This window comes from Caloenas nicobarica, chromosome 2 (assembly GCF_036013445.1).
Source record: "Caloenas nicobarica isolate bCalNic1 chromosome 2, bCalNic1.hap1, whole genome shotgun sequence".
In the NCBI taxonomy this organism is placed as follows: domain Eukaryota; kingdom Metazoa; phylum Chordata; class Aves; order Columbiformes; family Columbidae; genus Caloenas; species Caloenas nicobarica.
The window spans coordinates 12268384-12283881 of NC_088246.1; the positions used below are offsets into that span (position 1 = coordinate 12268384).

At 42.2% G+C, this 15498-nt stretch overlaps 1 protein-coding gene across 1 annotated transcript in view; it reads right to left on the reverse strand.

Moving 5' to 3' along the window:
- The window catches only part of ADARB2 (adenosine deaminase RNA specific B2 (inactive)), a 109729-nt gene extending 95468 nt beyond the window's left edge, over positions 1-14261 (reverse strand). The window contains exons 1-2 of the mRNA XM_065629258.1: positions 14240-14261; positions 5004-5911 (exon numbers count right to left, since the gene is read on the reverse strand). Coding sequence (XP_065485330.1) covers positions 5004-5911; positions 14240-14261 — 930 coding nt within the window. The remainder of the gene's footprint in view (positions 1-5003; positions 5912-14239) is intronic.
- Between the last annotated feature and the right edge of the window lie 1237 nt (positions 14262-15498).

The following is a 15498-nucleotide window of genomic DNA, read 5'->3' on the forward strand; positions in this document are numbered from 1 at the left end:
CTTTGTGCAGGAGAAAGCAGAGATAGTTATAAAAAAATGTACCTGATCACTTGACCAGACAGAGCTTTTCAGAGAAACATGATGGAATATCTTCTCAGAGCTCAATGCCAGCTCCGCGTGCTGTCCCTCTTTGCACCGGAGTCAAATGTATCACTGCCAACCTCAGACCCAGCTGAATTGTGACACAGGCCAGAGGACAGAGTTGCAAGGAAGCTGGCAAGTGAGGATGGTGAGGGAAATATAGTGAAGGAGGCAGGAACAATTGACATTGCATGAAAAGGAACCAGTTTTGCAACACAGAGAAACAGGTTTCTGGAGGGAAGTGGACGAGAGGTGTGGAGTACAGGGCTTTCCCCGACACAGCGGTTGCTCTTCCCATGATGCTGCTCACCAAGGTGACACTGAAGTTAGCTGGCAGGAATCCTTGACCTGCTCAGCATATAGAATCACTGCAATGGGGATACTTCAATTGCTTTGGTTTGCAAATGAAGCTTTTGGCAAATAGGGGATTTAACTGGATTCGAATGGTTTGCTTTATTTGCCAAAGCAACAAAACCCTGCTTCTTTTTGATGGCACACACACAAAACACAAGGAGGTTTTGTTTAAATAAATAAATTGACAACTACTGCTCTGAAGGCTCCGGATGTGAACCAGCAACAGCAGCGTTAAGCCATTTCAAAGTGGAGTGAATGCGATTTTCACAGCTATTCTTTTTTAATTTAGGTCCACTTGAAATCCAAGCACCCCTCCGTTACTAATTTTGATGGCAATATTAATTAATGCTTTTACTCTACAGCAGTAAGAATGCTGTTTAGATCGAGTGAGATAGATTAGAAGGATTACAAGATTAGAAAAACAATCTGAAAACTGGTCAGAAGCAGTTGGAGGTCACCTTGATCTCCTGAAATGAGCACACTGCACTTGGAAAGCCTGGGAGTGTGTGGACGTATTTCTACCAGTTCAGACTTGTTAGGGCTGGTTAGGTCAGCACCCTTTGATGTCTCCTGTTTTGGAATATAAGAACATTAGCTCACGAGGTGGGAACAAACAATCGTCAGACTTCCATAAAAGCTGATAATTGAAGAAACTGCATATTAGTTTATGAACAATACAAGTTCAGACCAAGCATGATAGGAAAGAAGGAGCAATATTTAGTGATTTAGAGAAGGCACACAGTGATGCATTGTAATTTCCATTCTCCTGACTCACTTTATCTCTGCCATTGGTTTAGTAGATCTCCAGGCTCCTATCTTGGCTGCTCTGATCAACATGGTGTGCCTAGCCTCAGACCATCAACAATTTTTATCTTGCACTTCAGTGGCATAGCACAGATGAGACATCTGGTCTGAGGAAGAGGAGTAGCTGGCAGATTGATGGGCAAAGCTTGTGACCATTTCAGCTTCTTGGATTATCTCAGCTACCTTCTAGTGACTCTGTGTAAGAGCTCAGGTCCCTCAGCCACCGTTGCACCTGTATGAGAATCACAGAAGTGGATCAAAGCACTGTTGATGGTGCTAAAAATGCCACAATCTCAATTATTTTGGCTGTAAGTTACGAGATTAAATAATTTTTCTGGCGTAAGGTGTGATATGCTTTTGTTTATTTTTGGGGTATAATTTTTCAGTCAGCCCAAAAATATTGTGGAACAATCACAGAGAAGAAAATCACAGCCATAGTGATGTTCTTTCAAGAAAGTGCTCATAATTTCACGGTAGGTTTTCCGCACTGGCAGCTGAGGGGCAGGAGAAGTAGCTGAAGAAGCAAGTTGGACTGCAGCTGCCCCAGGGAATTAATCTATTTCTGGCTTTGCTATTCTTGCATTTCTTTGTTTTACCTGATTCAGAAGAGATCAAGGTGTCAGGATTTTACATCTATGCTCTGCATTTCCTGGTGGTTCGAGAAGCCTCCTGTGTAGGCAGCACCTATCAGGACAGACTGGAGGAAATGGTGCCTCTTGGGACATTTTACATTGAATCTTCCTTGGTCAGCAGGAGTGACTGTCAGTCCCAGGGCATGCCCAAGGCCCAGGCAGAGGGACACCAGGTCCCCTGGGAGCCCTGATGAGCACGGTAGAAATGTCTATGTTCGGGAGGCCCAGCTCACAAGGACATCTGAACTTTTTTTGCACTTTCTTGGGCACTGTGAAATCGGTAAGTTCAGCACAACTGGAGTATCAGTATTACAAGAATTTGGGCTTTTCCTGCTTCCAGTCAGGCTGTAATGAGGAAAGCCCAAATTTTGGCCTCCTAAGATCACTGGATTCTACAAATTACTCAAAATATAGGTGAAACTGTTACAGCTGATCTTGTTTGCCTGTCCCTACTATCACTGAGTTAGCTACCTGATATCCTAACAAATATGATGAAGTGCATGAAAAGAGTGAATGGTTGGATAGCACGATAGTTAGTCCTTATTCTGTCAAGAATTCAAACATCCCTCATATTTCAAATTCTATCAATAAGCTGTTTGGGTTTCAAGGTGCTCTCCTCCTTTTAAACAGTTTTTGACACAAACCAAGCTGAGCCTGCTAAGTAGGAATAGCTTTGAAAACTTGGTTTGAAAGTGTCCTTGAAAATGTGGTTTGCAGAAGATCAGGGAGACAAAAAGGAGCTGAAACAACTTTTGGAGTAGTTGACTCTGACCACAGCTCATTGAGAACTACAGTCTCCCCGATGGAGTTACCACCTCTGACCAAACAGCCAGATGGGCTGACTGAAGCAGTGAGCAAAGACAGTCACTTGATGAGATGCTGCATAACACAGTGAGAACAAGGAAAGATGCTTCTGGATTTAATGATTAAGCTATAGGCCAGCTGAATTCAATGGAAATGGGTCTCTTGGTTTCAGTGGAAGTTGGGTTATGACTTAGGTGAGTAACACAAACTCAGCTTTTTGTCACAGCTGCTATGTCTATTGACGAGAGCAGCTAGTAAGGAGGTCAGCAGAAATCAGTGTCAAGGCTTATCTCTCAATTAATCTGCTGAATACTGGCATTAAAAGTGTCTGATTAATCTTTTAGTTGGACAATACATAACCACTCAAAAAAAAATGACAGAGAAAGTTCAGTGACACCTTTTCACTGACATTTATACTTCCAGAACAGTGAGGAGAAGAAGATAAGGAGGTCAGAAGTCTAGAGAAAGGAGAAAGCACCATAAAAAGGCAATACACACTGAAGAATGTGTCACCTAGTGAAAAACTGGAGACTCAGGCAAGATGTAATATTCAGGTAGAAGATGATCATGAAGCCAAGAAACCAAGGAATATTTTGAGAGCTCAGGAACTGAGTCAACGATACTTGTGGTGCGGTTTCAGAAGACGACAAACCATCAGTCAATGAATGCGTGGCATTTACCTGCCAACCCACCCAGCAAAGTTCACTGAGGGCAGCAAAGCAGCCAGCAGGACAGGACTAGAGATTCCTCCTTATATCCAAGTGCTAGGTTTCCATGGGGAAGGATCACAGAATCATAGAATAGTTTGGGTTGGAACAGACCTGTACAAGTCATCTAGTCCAACCCCCTGCAATGAGCAGGGACATCTTCAACTAGATCAGGTTGCTCAGAGCCCCATCCAGCCTGGCCTTGAATGTCTCTAGGGATGGGGCATTCACCACCTCTCCGGGCAACCTGTGCCGTTTTTTTACCACCCTCATTGTAAAAAATTTCTTCCTTATGTCTAGCCTGAATCTCCCCTCCTTTAGTTTAAAACCATCATCCCTCATGCTGTCACAACAGGCCCTGCTAAAAAGTTTGTCCCCATCTTTCTTATAGGTCCCTTTTAAGTACTGAAAGGCTGCAATAAGGTCTTCCTGGATAGGCATGTTCATTAAAACAAACTGCTTTTTACCAGAATTAATTCAGGCAGCAAACAGCATAGATTTCTCATTTAAAACTATCTGTACTTTGGAGGAGTACTGGGAGGATGGAACTGCCAGGTTGGCCAAGGTTTCCAAAATGCCTGCCAAGTGAAGATCACTGCTATTATTAAAATATGTTATTATGCCTCTGGCTCATGGAGTTTACAAAACAGAATTAAAAGTAAGAGGTGGAGGATTATGATGTATTTTAGACCTTGTTACATTTCTCGTGCTTCCTTTTTGGAAACATAGGAAAGAAACTTCTGGGTCACCAAATATAATTCCTGTGTCCTGCATGAAATCATGTCACCTAAAGGATTCAATTCCTATCAAACTCCTTGAACATCTCATGAATGTCTTTACTAATGTTAATGACAATTGCTACTAATCCTGCCTGCCTTTGAACTTAGAAAAATGACACAAGTCTGAGTAATGCTAGGATAGCCTTTGGCATATGACCAACTATGACATTTTGATGTGCCCAGTATGCACCTCAGATCTATAGTTTCTGCTTGAATACAGGAGTGATCTCTATATGTATTCCAGGAAAACTCCAGAGCTTTCACTATCCTTCATGCTGTTGGAGGAATATTTGAAAACAAAACAAAACCAACCCAAAAAGTAACTCTATAATAAACAAAAATCCTTAACTTTTCTAGTGGCAGAATTGTCTGGAGAGTTTGCTCTGACACAAGCACATTCATTGTCATTGCTGTCTCCTCTGTATGGCACTGTTCTCATTAAAAAATAACAACTCTAAAAGGAGGATATGGGGTGCTCTTTATGGGCTTCTTTCTGTCCAAAAAGATGCAGAACCACAGAATGACCTGATTTTTTCTGCCTATGTCAATGCTATCATTCTCTCTAGCAAATTGAGATGTTGGTACTTCCCCCTCCATTTTGCCCTCTCATCTATGCCTCCTATGAAAAGGGCTGCAAACGGTACCAAATTATTTCAGGATATGATTTTCAAGCTTTGCCTGTGGCATCTGGCTCTTGCTATGAGAAAAGTGCTATTTCGTGTCATGGCACTTGCTATAGCATCACAGGAACCATCTGGCAGAGCAACAACAACTATAGCAACACCGATCCCATTCATGGAGGAGTTCCTCCAACATGGTGGTGGCTACCCAGGAGCTCTCACCTGTGGCAAATGGTGACATTTACTCCTGCTGGGAATGTGGCTGGGCAGCCGAATGTTAAAGAGGGCCTGCAGGGCTGCCTGCGCTGCTTGACCCTTGGCCAGCTTCTTGCTGCGTCCTGAGCCTTCAAATGTTCTCCCGTCCACTCGCACCGCCATCACAAAACTCTTGCTGTGCTGCTTCTCCACAGTCTCCGACAGGCAGACGTACCGCAGGCCTGACCGCAGCTCATTTAGCAGCACCACCGGGTTCTTCTCGCTCTCTGCTTTGGATGCCATCTTGTGCTTGTTTTGCTTACCGTGGCCCATTAAGTCCAGCGTATGGCAGAGTAAGCGCCCGTGTCGATAAGCCGTGGAAAGCAATTCGTTATTAACGGGGTTATAGACTGAAAAGTCCTCACTGTGTGTAGATGGTTCGAACTCCTTGAACAGAGTATCTGGAAAGTCTGCCTGATCAGAAGTAAAGTCTGTGGATGGGTTGATGCAGTTCCCCATGGCAAAGTGAGCTTGGCAGGCATTGGGGAACTGAACGAATGACTTCAGAGCTAACTCTGCAGCACGCATTTTGGCTTTCTTTTTTGTGGGCCCTGTGCCTTCAAACGTAAGTCCATTTACTTCCACAGCAACAGCAAAGACTGGAGCATGCACCGGACCTGTCTGGGAAACCATTTTATATTGTAAACCTGGTTTAAGTTCATGTAGCTGAACCAGAGCATTCTTTGGTGTCACCGACCATGAGACTTTTTTCCAGATGAGCTGGAGTTTGCAGAAATGGCCATTATTGCCTTCCTCTAAGGGTCTTTTTCTCTTGCTGCTAGGTGTTTCCCCTCTTGCCCTCTCATTAGAGGATATTGGATGATCCTCCAGGTTGCCAATGTTTCGATTTTCCTTTACTTCTGCACTGCTGGTACCTGTCAGTAAAGAAAGAAAAAAACTCACATTACAGTTGTCATCATGGTAGCTGACATTATGCCTAGGGCTGGCAGAATAGCCAAAAAAGAAAAAAAAGTTAATTATAGATATCCTTGCTCAGCCCTCTTTGGGGGTTTTCCTCAAATACCTGTATAATGGTTGGTTTACTATTTATAGCACAGATTTTCTGCATGTCCTGAATGTTTACTCGTCCCTAAAGTTCTACTAGTATCAGTCAATAGCCTTCTGTTTTAAAAAAAGATTACGTCATTCAAAGATGAAGCATAACTGATGCCATGTGACTTAAATGAACTACTGCATTCACACTGGATAATTACTAGTAAAAAGTGAATAGTTTGCAAAGTTCCCTTAGGCTGAGATTTGTTCTGTAATCCATGTGGGTGAATGCTTATGAACACATTATTAGAAATCAGAAATGATTCACAAATGATTCACAAACAGAAAAATGGGCAAATGCATTGAATAATTTATTTGCAATGAATACATCGACTGGCTCTACTTGCACCATAGGCTCTTGTGTCACCAATATCATGAATCCAGCCTAAGAAATGATCTGACAGACTCTCCTAGCATTTGAAACGATAATTTGGTCTGGACTCAGATTCCAGTTTGATAAGTGAGAGTCTTTCTGTCAAATTCAATTACAGACACTCTTAGCTCCTGCATCAGCAACAACTAATATTGCAAAAATTCTAGATAAATCTAAATGAGACTAGGAAAAGCCAGAGCATCATGACAAGAGTAATTACTAATGTAAAGAATGATCTATATCAAAGCAAAGCAATGGGAGAGAGTGACTGCCAGGAGTGCCAGGAAGGGAAAGAAATGATAGTGGGGAGCTATGGAGGGAGCACTCTGTTGTGGTTGAGTCTATGAATCACACACTGCTCTGAACCACGGTTGTGCAACGCCTGTGCTGGGAGGCAGAGCTCTTTGCTACAGCAAATGCACGCTTGAGAATAGAGATTCATCTCACTGATGTCCCGCACGGGACAGAAAATGCGCTGCTGTCTAAATAAGCATTCTATAACATTTCTGTCATTTCTGATGAGTTTGTTTAAGTGTATTGCACCTCTGATACATCCTTCAGTCCTGTGCGTTGCTTGGGGCAGAGACAGGTTGAGGAAGTAAACACGAGTGTAACCAAGCTGTGAAGCAACCTGCCCCTGGAGCGACGCACCTGATCCCTTTCCGAGCGCGAGCCCTGCCTGGCTGCCGGCTGCATCCCAGCCAGTGCCGAGTGTGGAGCCTTTCCCATGGTTTGTTACTGTCAGACACCGGCATGCCACCTGTGCAGGCTGTGTGAGTCACAAGCATGGAGAAGGTCCCTGTGGTCCTTAGAGGCCAGAGAATGGTCCTCCTACTTTCTGCGGGGCCATGGCCATATCTGGTGTGTCTTTGCTGCAGCCCAGGATTAGGCTGGGATGGCAGATACATAGGAACCTGCAGAGAACTATGTGGAACCAACCATCATGATTAAAAACCTCCTTTATATCCCGACGAGTTGCACTTGTATTAAATATCAAAAGACTCTTTCCCCATCAGAGCAATAAGTCTGCACTCACGCAAGTTGTTCCACAGAAAGCAGCTCACAGCCTGGACGTGAGTAAAAATTATGTCTCAATTTCATGTGTGGGGGCCCATTCGCTGGACTGAGTCTTTAGGCTCCCTGTCCTGAAAACACTTTGGCACCTGTTGAACTTCCAGCCTGTGTCTGTGCCTCACCAAAGTTACTTGCAGAGCTGTGTGCTGCAGTGCTTTGCTGAGGCAGAACGTGAACTGACAAATTAAGGTTTTAGTGACCAGTTAATTTTCACTTTCTAAAGCTAAGGGGAGAGAATTAAGACAGGTGAGGAAGGAAAGAAGAAGAAATACATAATAGAAAAAGAAAATTTTCATCATATGGCATTCAGTTGCATAAAATGTGGCATCTTTAAACCAGCCTCTCTGGAAAAAAGACATTTAACAGGTCATGTTAACTAAGACACAAGGATAAGGTGGTCTTTTCTCCTTGAGTTCACAACTCTATTTATGGAAGCTTGATCTGAGGGGGCAGGAGATGCCAACTTTACCTTTGCTCTAATTCCCCTGGCAGTGGCTTTGCCCAGACGTTTTCCACCACGATCGTTTCTCACCGTTCCATCCTGCTCTGAATACGTCTCTTTGGTTGCATGATTTTTTTAAAATAAAGGTGAAATATTTTGACTCAGACATACTTTTTAGCAGGAAGCAAGTTTAGTTCTGATTTTCACACCTCTTCTCTCATCTTACCTAATAGGTTTTTACAGACCCAATTACGGTACATAATGATATTGTAGTCAGGAAGCATGAAAAGAAAGATAGCTCTTGCTTCACACTATGTTCAGGTTTGAAAAGAATTTGTATTGATTATGCACCACTGAATAAGAAAACTCAAGGGGTTATTTGTATTTATAATTCATATTGTCTTATTCCAGCTGTTTTTTCTTTCATAGTCAGAGAACCACAGATTTGTGAAAATGAATGTGTGACCTTAGCATCTTAATCACCCTCACTAACACGGTGGCTAATTAAAAACATGACAACATAAAATAAACATTACTTGCTTGTCTTAGTTTCTGTCCAAGAAATTTTCTAGTCTGGGTTTTGGCCAACAAGGAGTTTTCACTGATGTAGTTAAAAAATTGCAGCGATGCAAGTGTAAAACTTCCAGAAATCAGGCACAAAGGATACGCGCACAACATCAGGTGTGCGTGATGGTGACGCGTCTACATCTATGGCATGTTTCGACCTAGGGACAGTGAAGGAAATCCATGCAAGTTTCCTTACACTCAAATGGATTCTAGAGAACCTGGTCGTGACACACCAGGAAATATCTCACTTCTTCAGAGACCTCAGCGGGAGCTGCAGCGGTCCACAAGTCATCATGGCATGTAAATCAGAGGCAGCCTGAATTCAGTGAGTGCCTCAGAAAGCGTGTGAGCCTGATGGACTCGTGTGATACCTGGCAGCCGCTGGGCAATGTGAAATTGCTTTGTACTTTCAGGTATCTTTGAAACAGGAGGTCTTTCAAATGTGTCTTTTATGAGACCTCCGTGTAGCAGACATAAGATTACCTCTCTAATGGTGGCACATATACTTCTATTGTGAAAATCAGACAAAGCAGGCAAATGACACTGAACTACATAAGATAAATACTGTAAGCAGCTGTAATAGAACAATCATAAGCAATTTTAGAAATGAAGAACACTAAAAGGAAAGGGGTAAGTCAGAGGATGCACACAGGGAAAATGCAAAACTGTGGATCATTTTCAGTCCTGTTATCTCTCATAATGTCTTTACTCTTGAGTTCCCACAACACATTCTCTACATTTGGAAAAAAAATATAAAATACAGTTTTCCTACGATGAAAGGTTGGAGAATAATAAAATTGTAAGGAGTGGGAGTTTATAAAAAGGAAGAAGAAAAATATTACAATTTTTTGGCAACAGTTTCTAATTTATTGTGTAAGATTTCTTAAAAAAACCCACCTCTGCACTGCACTATCTCCTCAGGTAACTTTATGCATTGATTTTTGCAGTTTCACAAGCAAGAGGAGACATTTCAATCTTGCATTTGCTTCAGTAATTGAATGGGAGAGAGGAAAGCAGTTAAAGAAATATATTTATTTATGCACTATTCCTCAATCTTCTGTCTGCTCTTTCATGTTTTTCTCCTTTTGGTCATTATGCACAGTAGAGTTAACCTAGAGAGTCTGCCTCATAAAGAGCTTTTCAGAACTATAATGCATCACTAATAATGACACTGCCTATGTCTCTGGGTCATAAGGGCTCTGCAGAACTAGCCATCCGATACTCCACGCTACATTTGAAGAGATAATATTGTTCCTGTTGAAGGTTATTCTGCTGCCAAGCCAACTTCCAGGGAGGACTGGAATGGAGAGATGGTAGGTGGCATCTTCATTTTGGCTGGCATCCTTGATATTGAATTACGAGGGGCAGTACATTATTGAAAAGCTACGATACTAAAAGAAAGGATTTGCAATCTCTGTAGTAGAGCAAACGTCTGATTCAACTGATATCTCCGACACAGAAAGTTTCTGTCTTTAGAAATGTTTAGTAAACACTAGATTGTTAACAATGCATTTTCAACAATACAGGTAGGACTTAATTTTTATTTTTCTGCATTTCAATATCTAACCCCTGTTTCACCTGCTTATGTAGAGTACATTTTTGCTGGCTATCTACACCACATCGACTGCAGAGGTTAGAAGGATTGACCTCCATAATTCCTGGCATACTTGAAAGTGAAACATTTGAAATCAGAAGCAATAGGTAAGAACCCAGGAGCCAGAGCCATGGTACCTTTGTCCAAGGTCAGCAACTACAGCAAATGCTATGTAAGGCAGTCTCCTCTTGCAAGCAAGATGGCATTTTCATAACCTTATTGAATCCACAAAGGAGGATTAGGAACTCTTCTGCTGGGATTTTTAGGTTTGTACTCTTGACTTTAGAATAATAAACTTGTGGCTAACAACAGCAATCACTCCTTCCTCTCTTAAATGAAAAAACACAGGTATGTATTTGTAAACCTTCACAAAAGAAGCCTATTGAAAGGAAAATTGCCATGATCTCTCCATTGCTGCTGAACCCTCCCTGCCAGCTCACATGGTTCTGGCTGTTTAAAACAATATAATTAGATTTTACTGATGTGTAACACCACAGAGTGCAGGGAAACATTACCAGTGCAAAAAAGTACAGGACTTTGCTTAAAGTGAAGATGGAAAATTTGTGAAGGGTGATTACCATTGCCTTTAGCTATTCCAGGATGAAGATACTCAACTTTGCCCACCTTATTATCTGAAATAATTGTGAAATACAGACACATTTAGTGCAGCTCTTGCCAATTAGGGAAATTATTCAGATGACCTAATGACCTGACTTAGATGATGCTGACTCCCATGCTCTCTGTCCAAGTTAGCAAATAAGTGCATCAACAAAAAACATGGGCAGCCCATAGCAGAAACAGATCTAAGTACAAGCTTTCCTGAATCAGAACCAGACTATGGCTTAGCTTTAGGCATGGGAGAAATCCAAACAATGGCAACAGACATAATTTTGAAAACAAAACTGGGGAGTTTGATTCTGTGTGGAGCTGCCTGGGGTTCAGACTGCTGGAAGGGGATATTCACTGACCTCTGAGAGGCAGGGTCCGTGCTGTACCTCACACTGCGGCATCAAAAGCCCTGGTGCCTTATGCTGCCTAAGGAGGAATTTGACCAAAATGCTCATAACTGAACATGTTTAAATACACTGAATGAGGGGCTGGGATTCGTCCTACAAGACTGCTGCAGTGGCTGAAATCCATTTGTTGGGGACCATCACCTGCATCTGCAGGCACTGGGGAGAGGTATACACCTGCAGAAGGGTGCTGCACCGAGGTCGTGCGTATGGCAGCATTGTGCAGTGAGATCCCCAGGAATCACAGGTCCTGCTAGAGGTACACCCCAGATTTGCAAGTATCTGTGTCTGGTGATAGCCTGCCTTGAGGCTGTGGCATAGTGTGGATGGAACGATCAAAGACCAGGGACAGGCAGAGGTCTGTAACATCATGAAAGGCAGGCAGGCAGTGAACAGGGAATGATTATTCACTGTTTCATGCAATCCAAGCACTAGAGACAGCAGGCTTGAAGCAATAAAAGAGTGCACTTTTTGACAACACACTAAATCACTGAACAACCTGTTCCTGGCTGTTGTTGAGATCACAAGTATCAGTGGGCTCTGAAGAGGACTAGACAGGTCTGTCAACGTCTAAGAAATATGATGACTCAGGTGCAAAATCTAGCTGAGTAAATTTCTTGCTGGATGCTAGAAAGATACACCAAGGGGAAGACCACCATTCAAATTTCCTTCTTCTCAATGCATCACTAACAGCAAATATTGAAGACAGTGTACAGAACCAAGCTTACTATTTCTAATCCTGTCTGACATTTCTTACATTCTCAGCTAACTTTGACTTCTGGGAATGAATAACGTGGTCCTTTTCTCACATGTTCAAGATAAGGTGTTCATCAGAGACTGATGATTAGTTTATACAAATTGTGATTCCAAAGGTGACTAGTGCCTTCGATACATTTTTCTAGTATTAGTTCATGGATCATAAACCACAATACTAGTGTCTATATGCTAATGACCAGTTGAAAATGCGCGTGTGGTTAACCTGGCATGGATCTCAACCATCCTCCGCTACCAGTGGTGAGCAACTGCTTTCATTTGCATCGCTCATATTTCTTGGGTTTTATTTCTCCTTCTGTTATTTCTTTCATTTTCTTTACAATTTATTATTATTGGTATTAGTATTATTAGTATTATTATACTATTTCAATTATTAAACTGTTTTTATCTCAAACTACAAGTTTCCTCACTTTTGCTATTGCAATTCTCTTCCTCCATCCTGCTGGGTGGGGGTAGTGAGCGAGCAGCTGTGTGGTGTTTAGTTGCTGGCTGGGGTTAAACCAGAGCTCCTTGGTAAAAAAGGCCTAAAGAAATGTGAAACAGTATTCAAATTAGTTTCAGCTAGTGGGACTCTGCCTGTCGATACAGGACAGTCTGGGAAGGGGCACTCTCACAAGATGCTTAGCGATCATAAAACTAGAAGGATAAGCAAACCACTTTTCTTCTGCCTTGCTAGCATTCCACCTTGCTAGCTAAAATATGGCTGATTTTTTTTTTTTTTTTTAAATTCTAATAGTAACACCTAAATATGTGTTGTATCTGCCAAGAAAAAAATTGCTATCTTTATCACTGGAGTGTACGTTTGACCCAAGAGAGGGCTAGGCATGATGTCCTCGAAAACAGTGAAATTTGCTATTTCTCTTTCAGAAAACACAGCTTACCCTGTCCATGTGAGCTATTTTAAAGCCAGCACAGACATGAAGCAGCCTTGGCATTACGGCAGCAATAAGAAAATGGTGTTACAGTGTTTGGCTTGTACAAACTTCCTACATTACCTAAAAATAACTAAGTAGCGCATTTGGGAAACATTACCCAGGAGGTGCCTGCACAAGCTCATCATGTGAATAATATGTTTCCTGTGTGTACTTCTCACATCTCTTCCTGAAAATGTAGCCTCCCTGGGACCAATTTTGAATGATTTTCAGGATTTTTTTTTTTTTTGCTTTGCTAATGTATGTAAAAACCTGCTGGTCTTTGTGCAGCACAACGATGTGATGTCCATGTGATACCCAGCAGCAGAAAATAGAGGGCTGTGCTACTTCAACAGCTATTCCCCCTGGTGCTGCACCATGATCAAACCAAGGCAGATTAGCAACAACAGCGAAAAAAAACCCCAAACAACAACATCCCTCCTACCCACTGGCTCTAATAGGGCAACAAGACAGTGCGTGTCTGGCTGGAAAAGAAACCCGTCTGGTAGGTGATACTAAAACTCACGGGGTTGCTCATTTGGTTCGGAAAGCTTCCCTCCCTTTTTTTAATGATTCAAGATGCATTACAATAAGCAGGGCTGGATAACACACAATAATTGCTTCCAGGTGAAAAATGGGAGAGCTTCCTGAGGATTATTCAGTCCTGGCTCCACACTCCCAGATTTCTTGGTGTTTTGAAGATTTTACAACTTCTTCAAACCCAGCACTGCTTTCCTCTGGCTCTGCAGTCACAATACAGGGAGTATCAGCGGCTTTGCTCAGGTGCAAGGGCCCAAGAGAATCCAATAGCTAATTTTTGGGTTGCATCTAGTTCATTTAAGCTTAGTTAATAATCTCGATTTTTTTTTCCCCCTCCCCTCCAGGTCATATCACGAAAGTAAAAGAGAAAACCGTTTTTCAAGTAGATGGTTTGTCCCTGAAGTTTTACTCTTGCAAAAGTCCTTTTGTAACCAAGGAAATATAAACTGAGTGGAAGACACTTCACCAAAATATCCTGTCTTTTAGGGAGTGTGAGAAAAACAAGTGAGCAAAATAGGTAACATAAACAGGAAAGGAAAAATTACTCCACAGTCCCATAAAACTCTCCTTTTTGTAAGAGGTATTTCCTTTGCTTTTGTGGCACACCATTTACAGCCCCCCCTCACCAGGGTCTGTGCAGAGGAAAGTGGGAAGGTGAGCTGAGATTAACTCCTCCTTTGCTGGAGACCGGAGAATGTGTTTGCACTCAGCATCAGGGAATTTTGCATTTTACATCAGGACTGGCCTTATGGCCAGCCAATATTTGCAAATCCACCTCCTTTTCATAATTGCCCCTACACTGCAGAGCTTTTATCTTTAAACTTTATTATTCATCTGCCTGTAAAGAAAAAAGACTACTTACTTAAATTGTCTTCATCCTCCATGGTGGTTGTGCCGGGACTCAGGTACTTGAAGGGCGCTATGAAGGTTGACAGTATGCTTACTTTTTCTAGAAGAAAACAGAAAAAAAGAAATATACGAAATCAGTATTTTTTCAGCGCATTCTGATCTACTCCACACTTTTTGTCCGGTGAAAACATCTTGACAAACCTATTTCCTTTAATTTTTTCTTGACTGTATAGCCCCACCAAAATTCACAGTACTGCAATGCATTTATTTCCCCTGGCATATACAAATACCAAATGCACATCCCTCCTGGTTTCTGCCCCATGTAGTGGTCCTTGGCTGTGCTTCCCAGCAATGGTGCCTGAGCACTGCAGAGCTGGGAATGTGGGAGGCTTGAGCTGGTCCAGCTGGGAATGAGGGAGGCTGTCAGCTGTGGGAGGAGGGACATGAGAACCGCTCTAACGGATGAGACCATCATCTCACCTCCTCTTGTTTCCTCTCCCTGACAGAGGCTGAACCAGAAGTCTCAGAGAAGGCTCAAGTGTTGATGGCACAAGAGACTACAATGTCTTCTAATCCTAGAAACTCTTTTTGCAAAACCTTTATGGTATGCATAGGAATCTATTACCTAAAGAATATGTATCCTACATGAAAACTTTCTTATTCGCATTAATATAACAGAATCATAGAATTGTTTTGGTTGGAAAAGACCTTTAAGATATTCGAGTCCAACCATTAACCTAACACTGCCAAGTCCATCTCTAAACCATGTCCCTAAGAACCTCATCTACATGTCTTTTAAGCATCTCCAGGGATGGTGACTCCACCACTGCCCTGGGCAGCCTGTTCCAATGCCTGATAACCCTTTCCACAAAGAATTTTTTCCTGATATCCAATATAAACCTCCCATGGCACAACTTGAGGCCGTTTCATCTTGTCCTATCACTTGCTACTTGGGAGAAGAGACCAACCCCCTCCATGCTACAGCCTCCTTCCAGGCAGCTGTAGAGAGTGAGAAGGTCTCCCCTCAGCCTCCTTCATTTTGAGTGCAGTTTCTTCTACCTGTTGTTTCTGTTTGTCCTGCAGACAGTAAATGACGCAGACATTTACTTCCAGTGCCACGATCAACCTCTGCATTAGATACCAGGACAGATTCAGCAAAATGGGAACTGATACTGATTTATATATTTGTCTCAGGATTCACGTATAGAGAAAAGCTGCTGATAACACAAACACTAGAAACGGGGATATATTGCTTTATTTAGTTTGTTAACT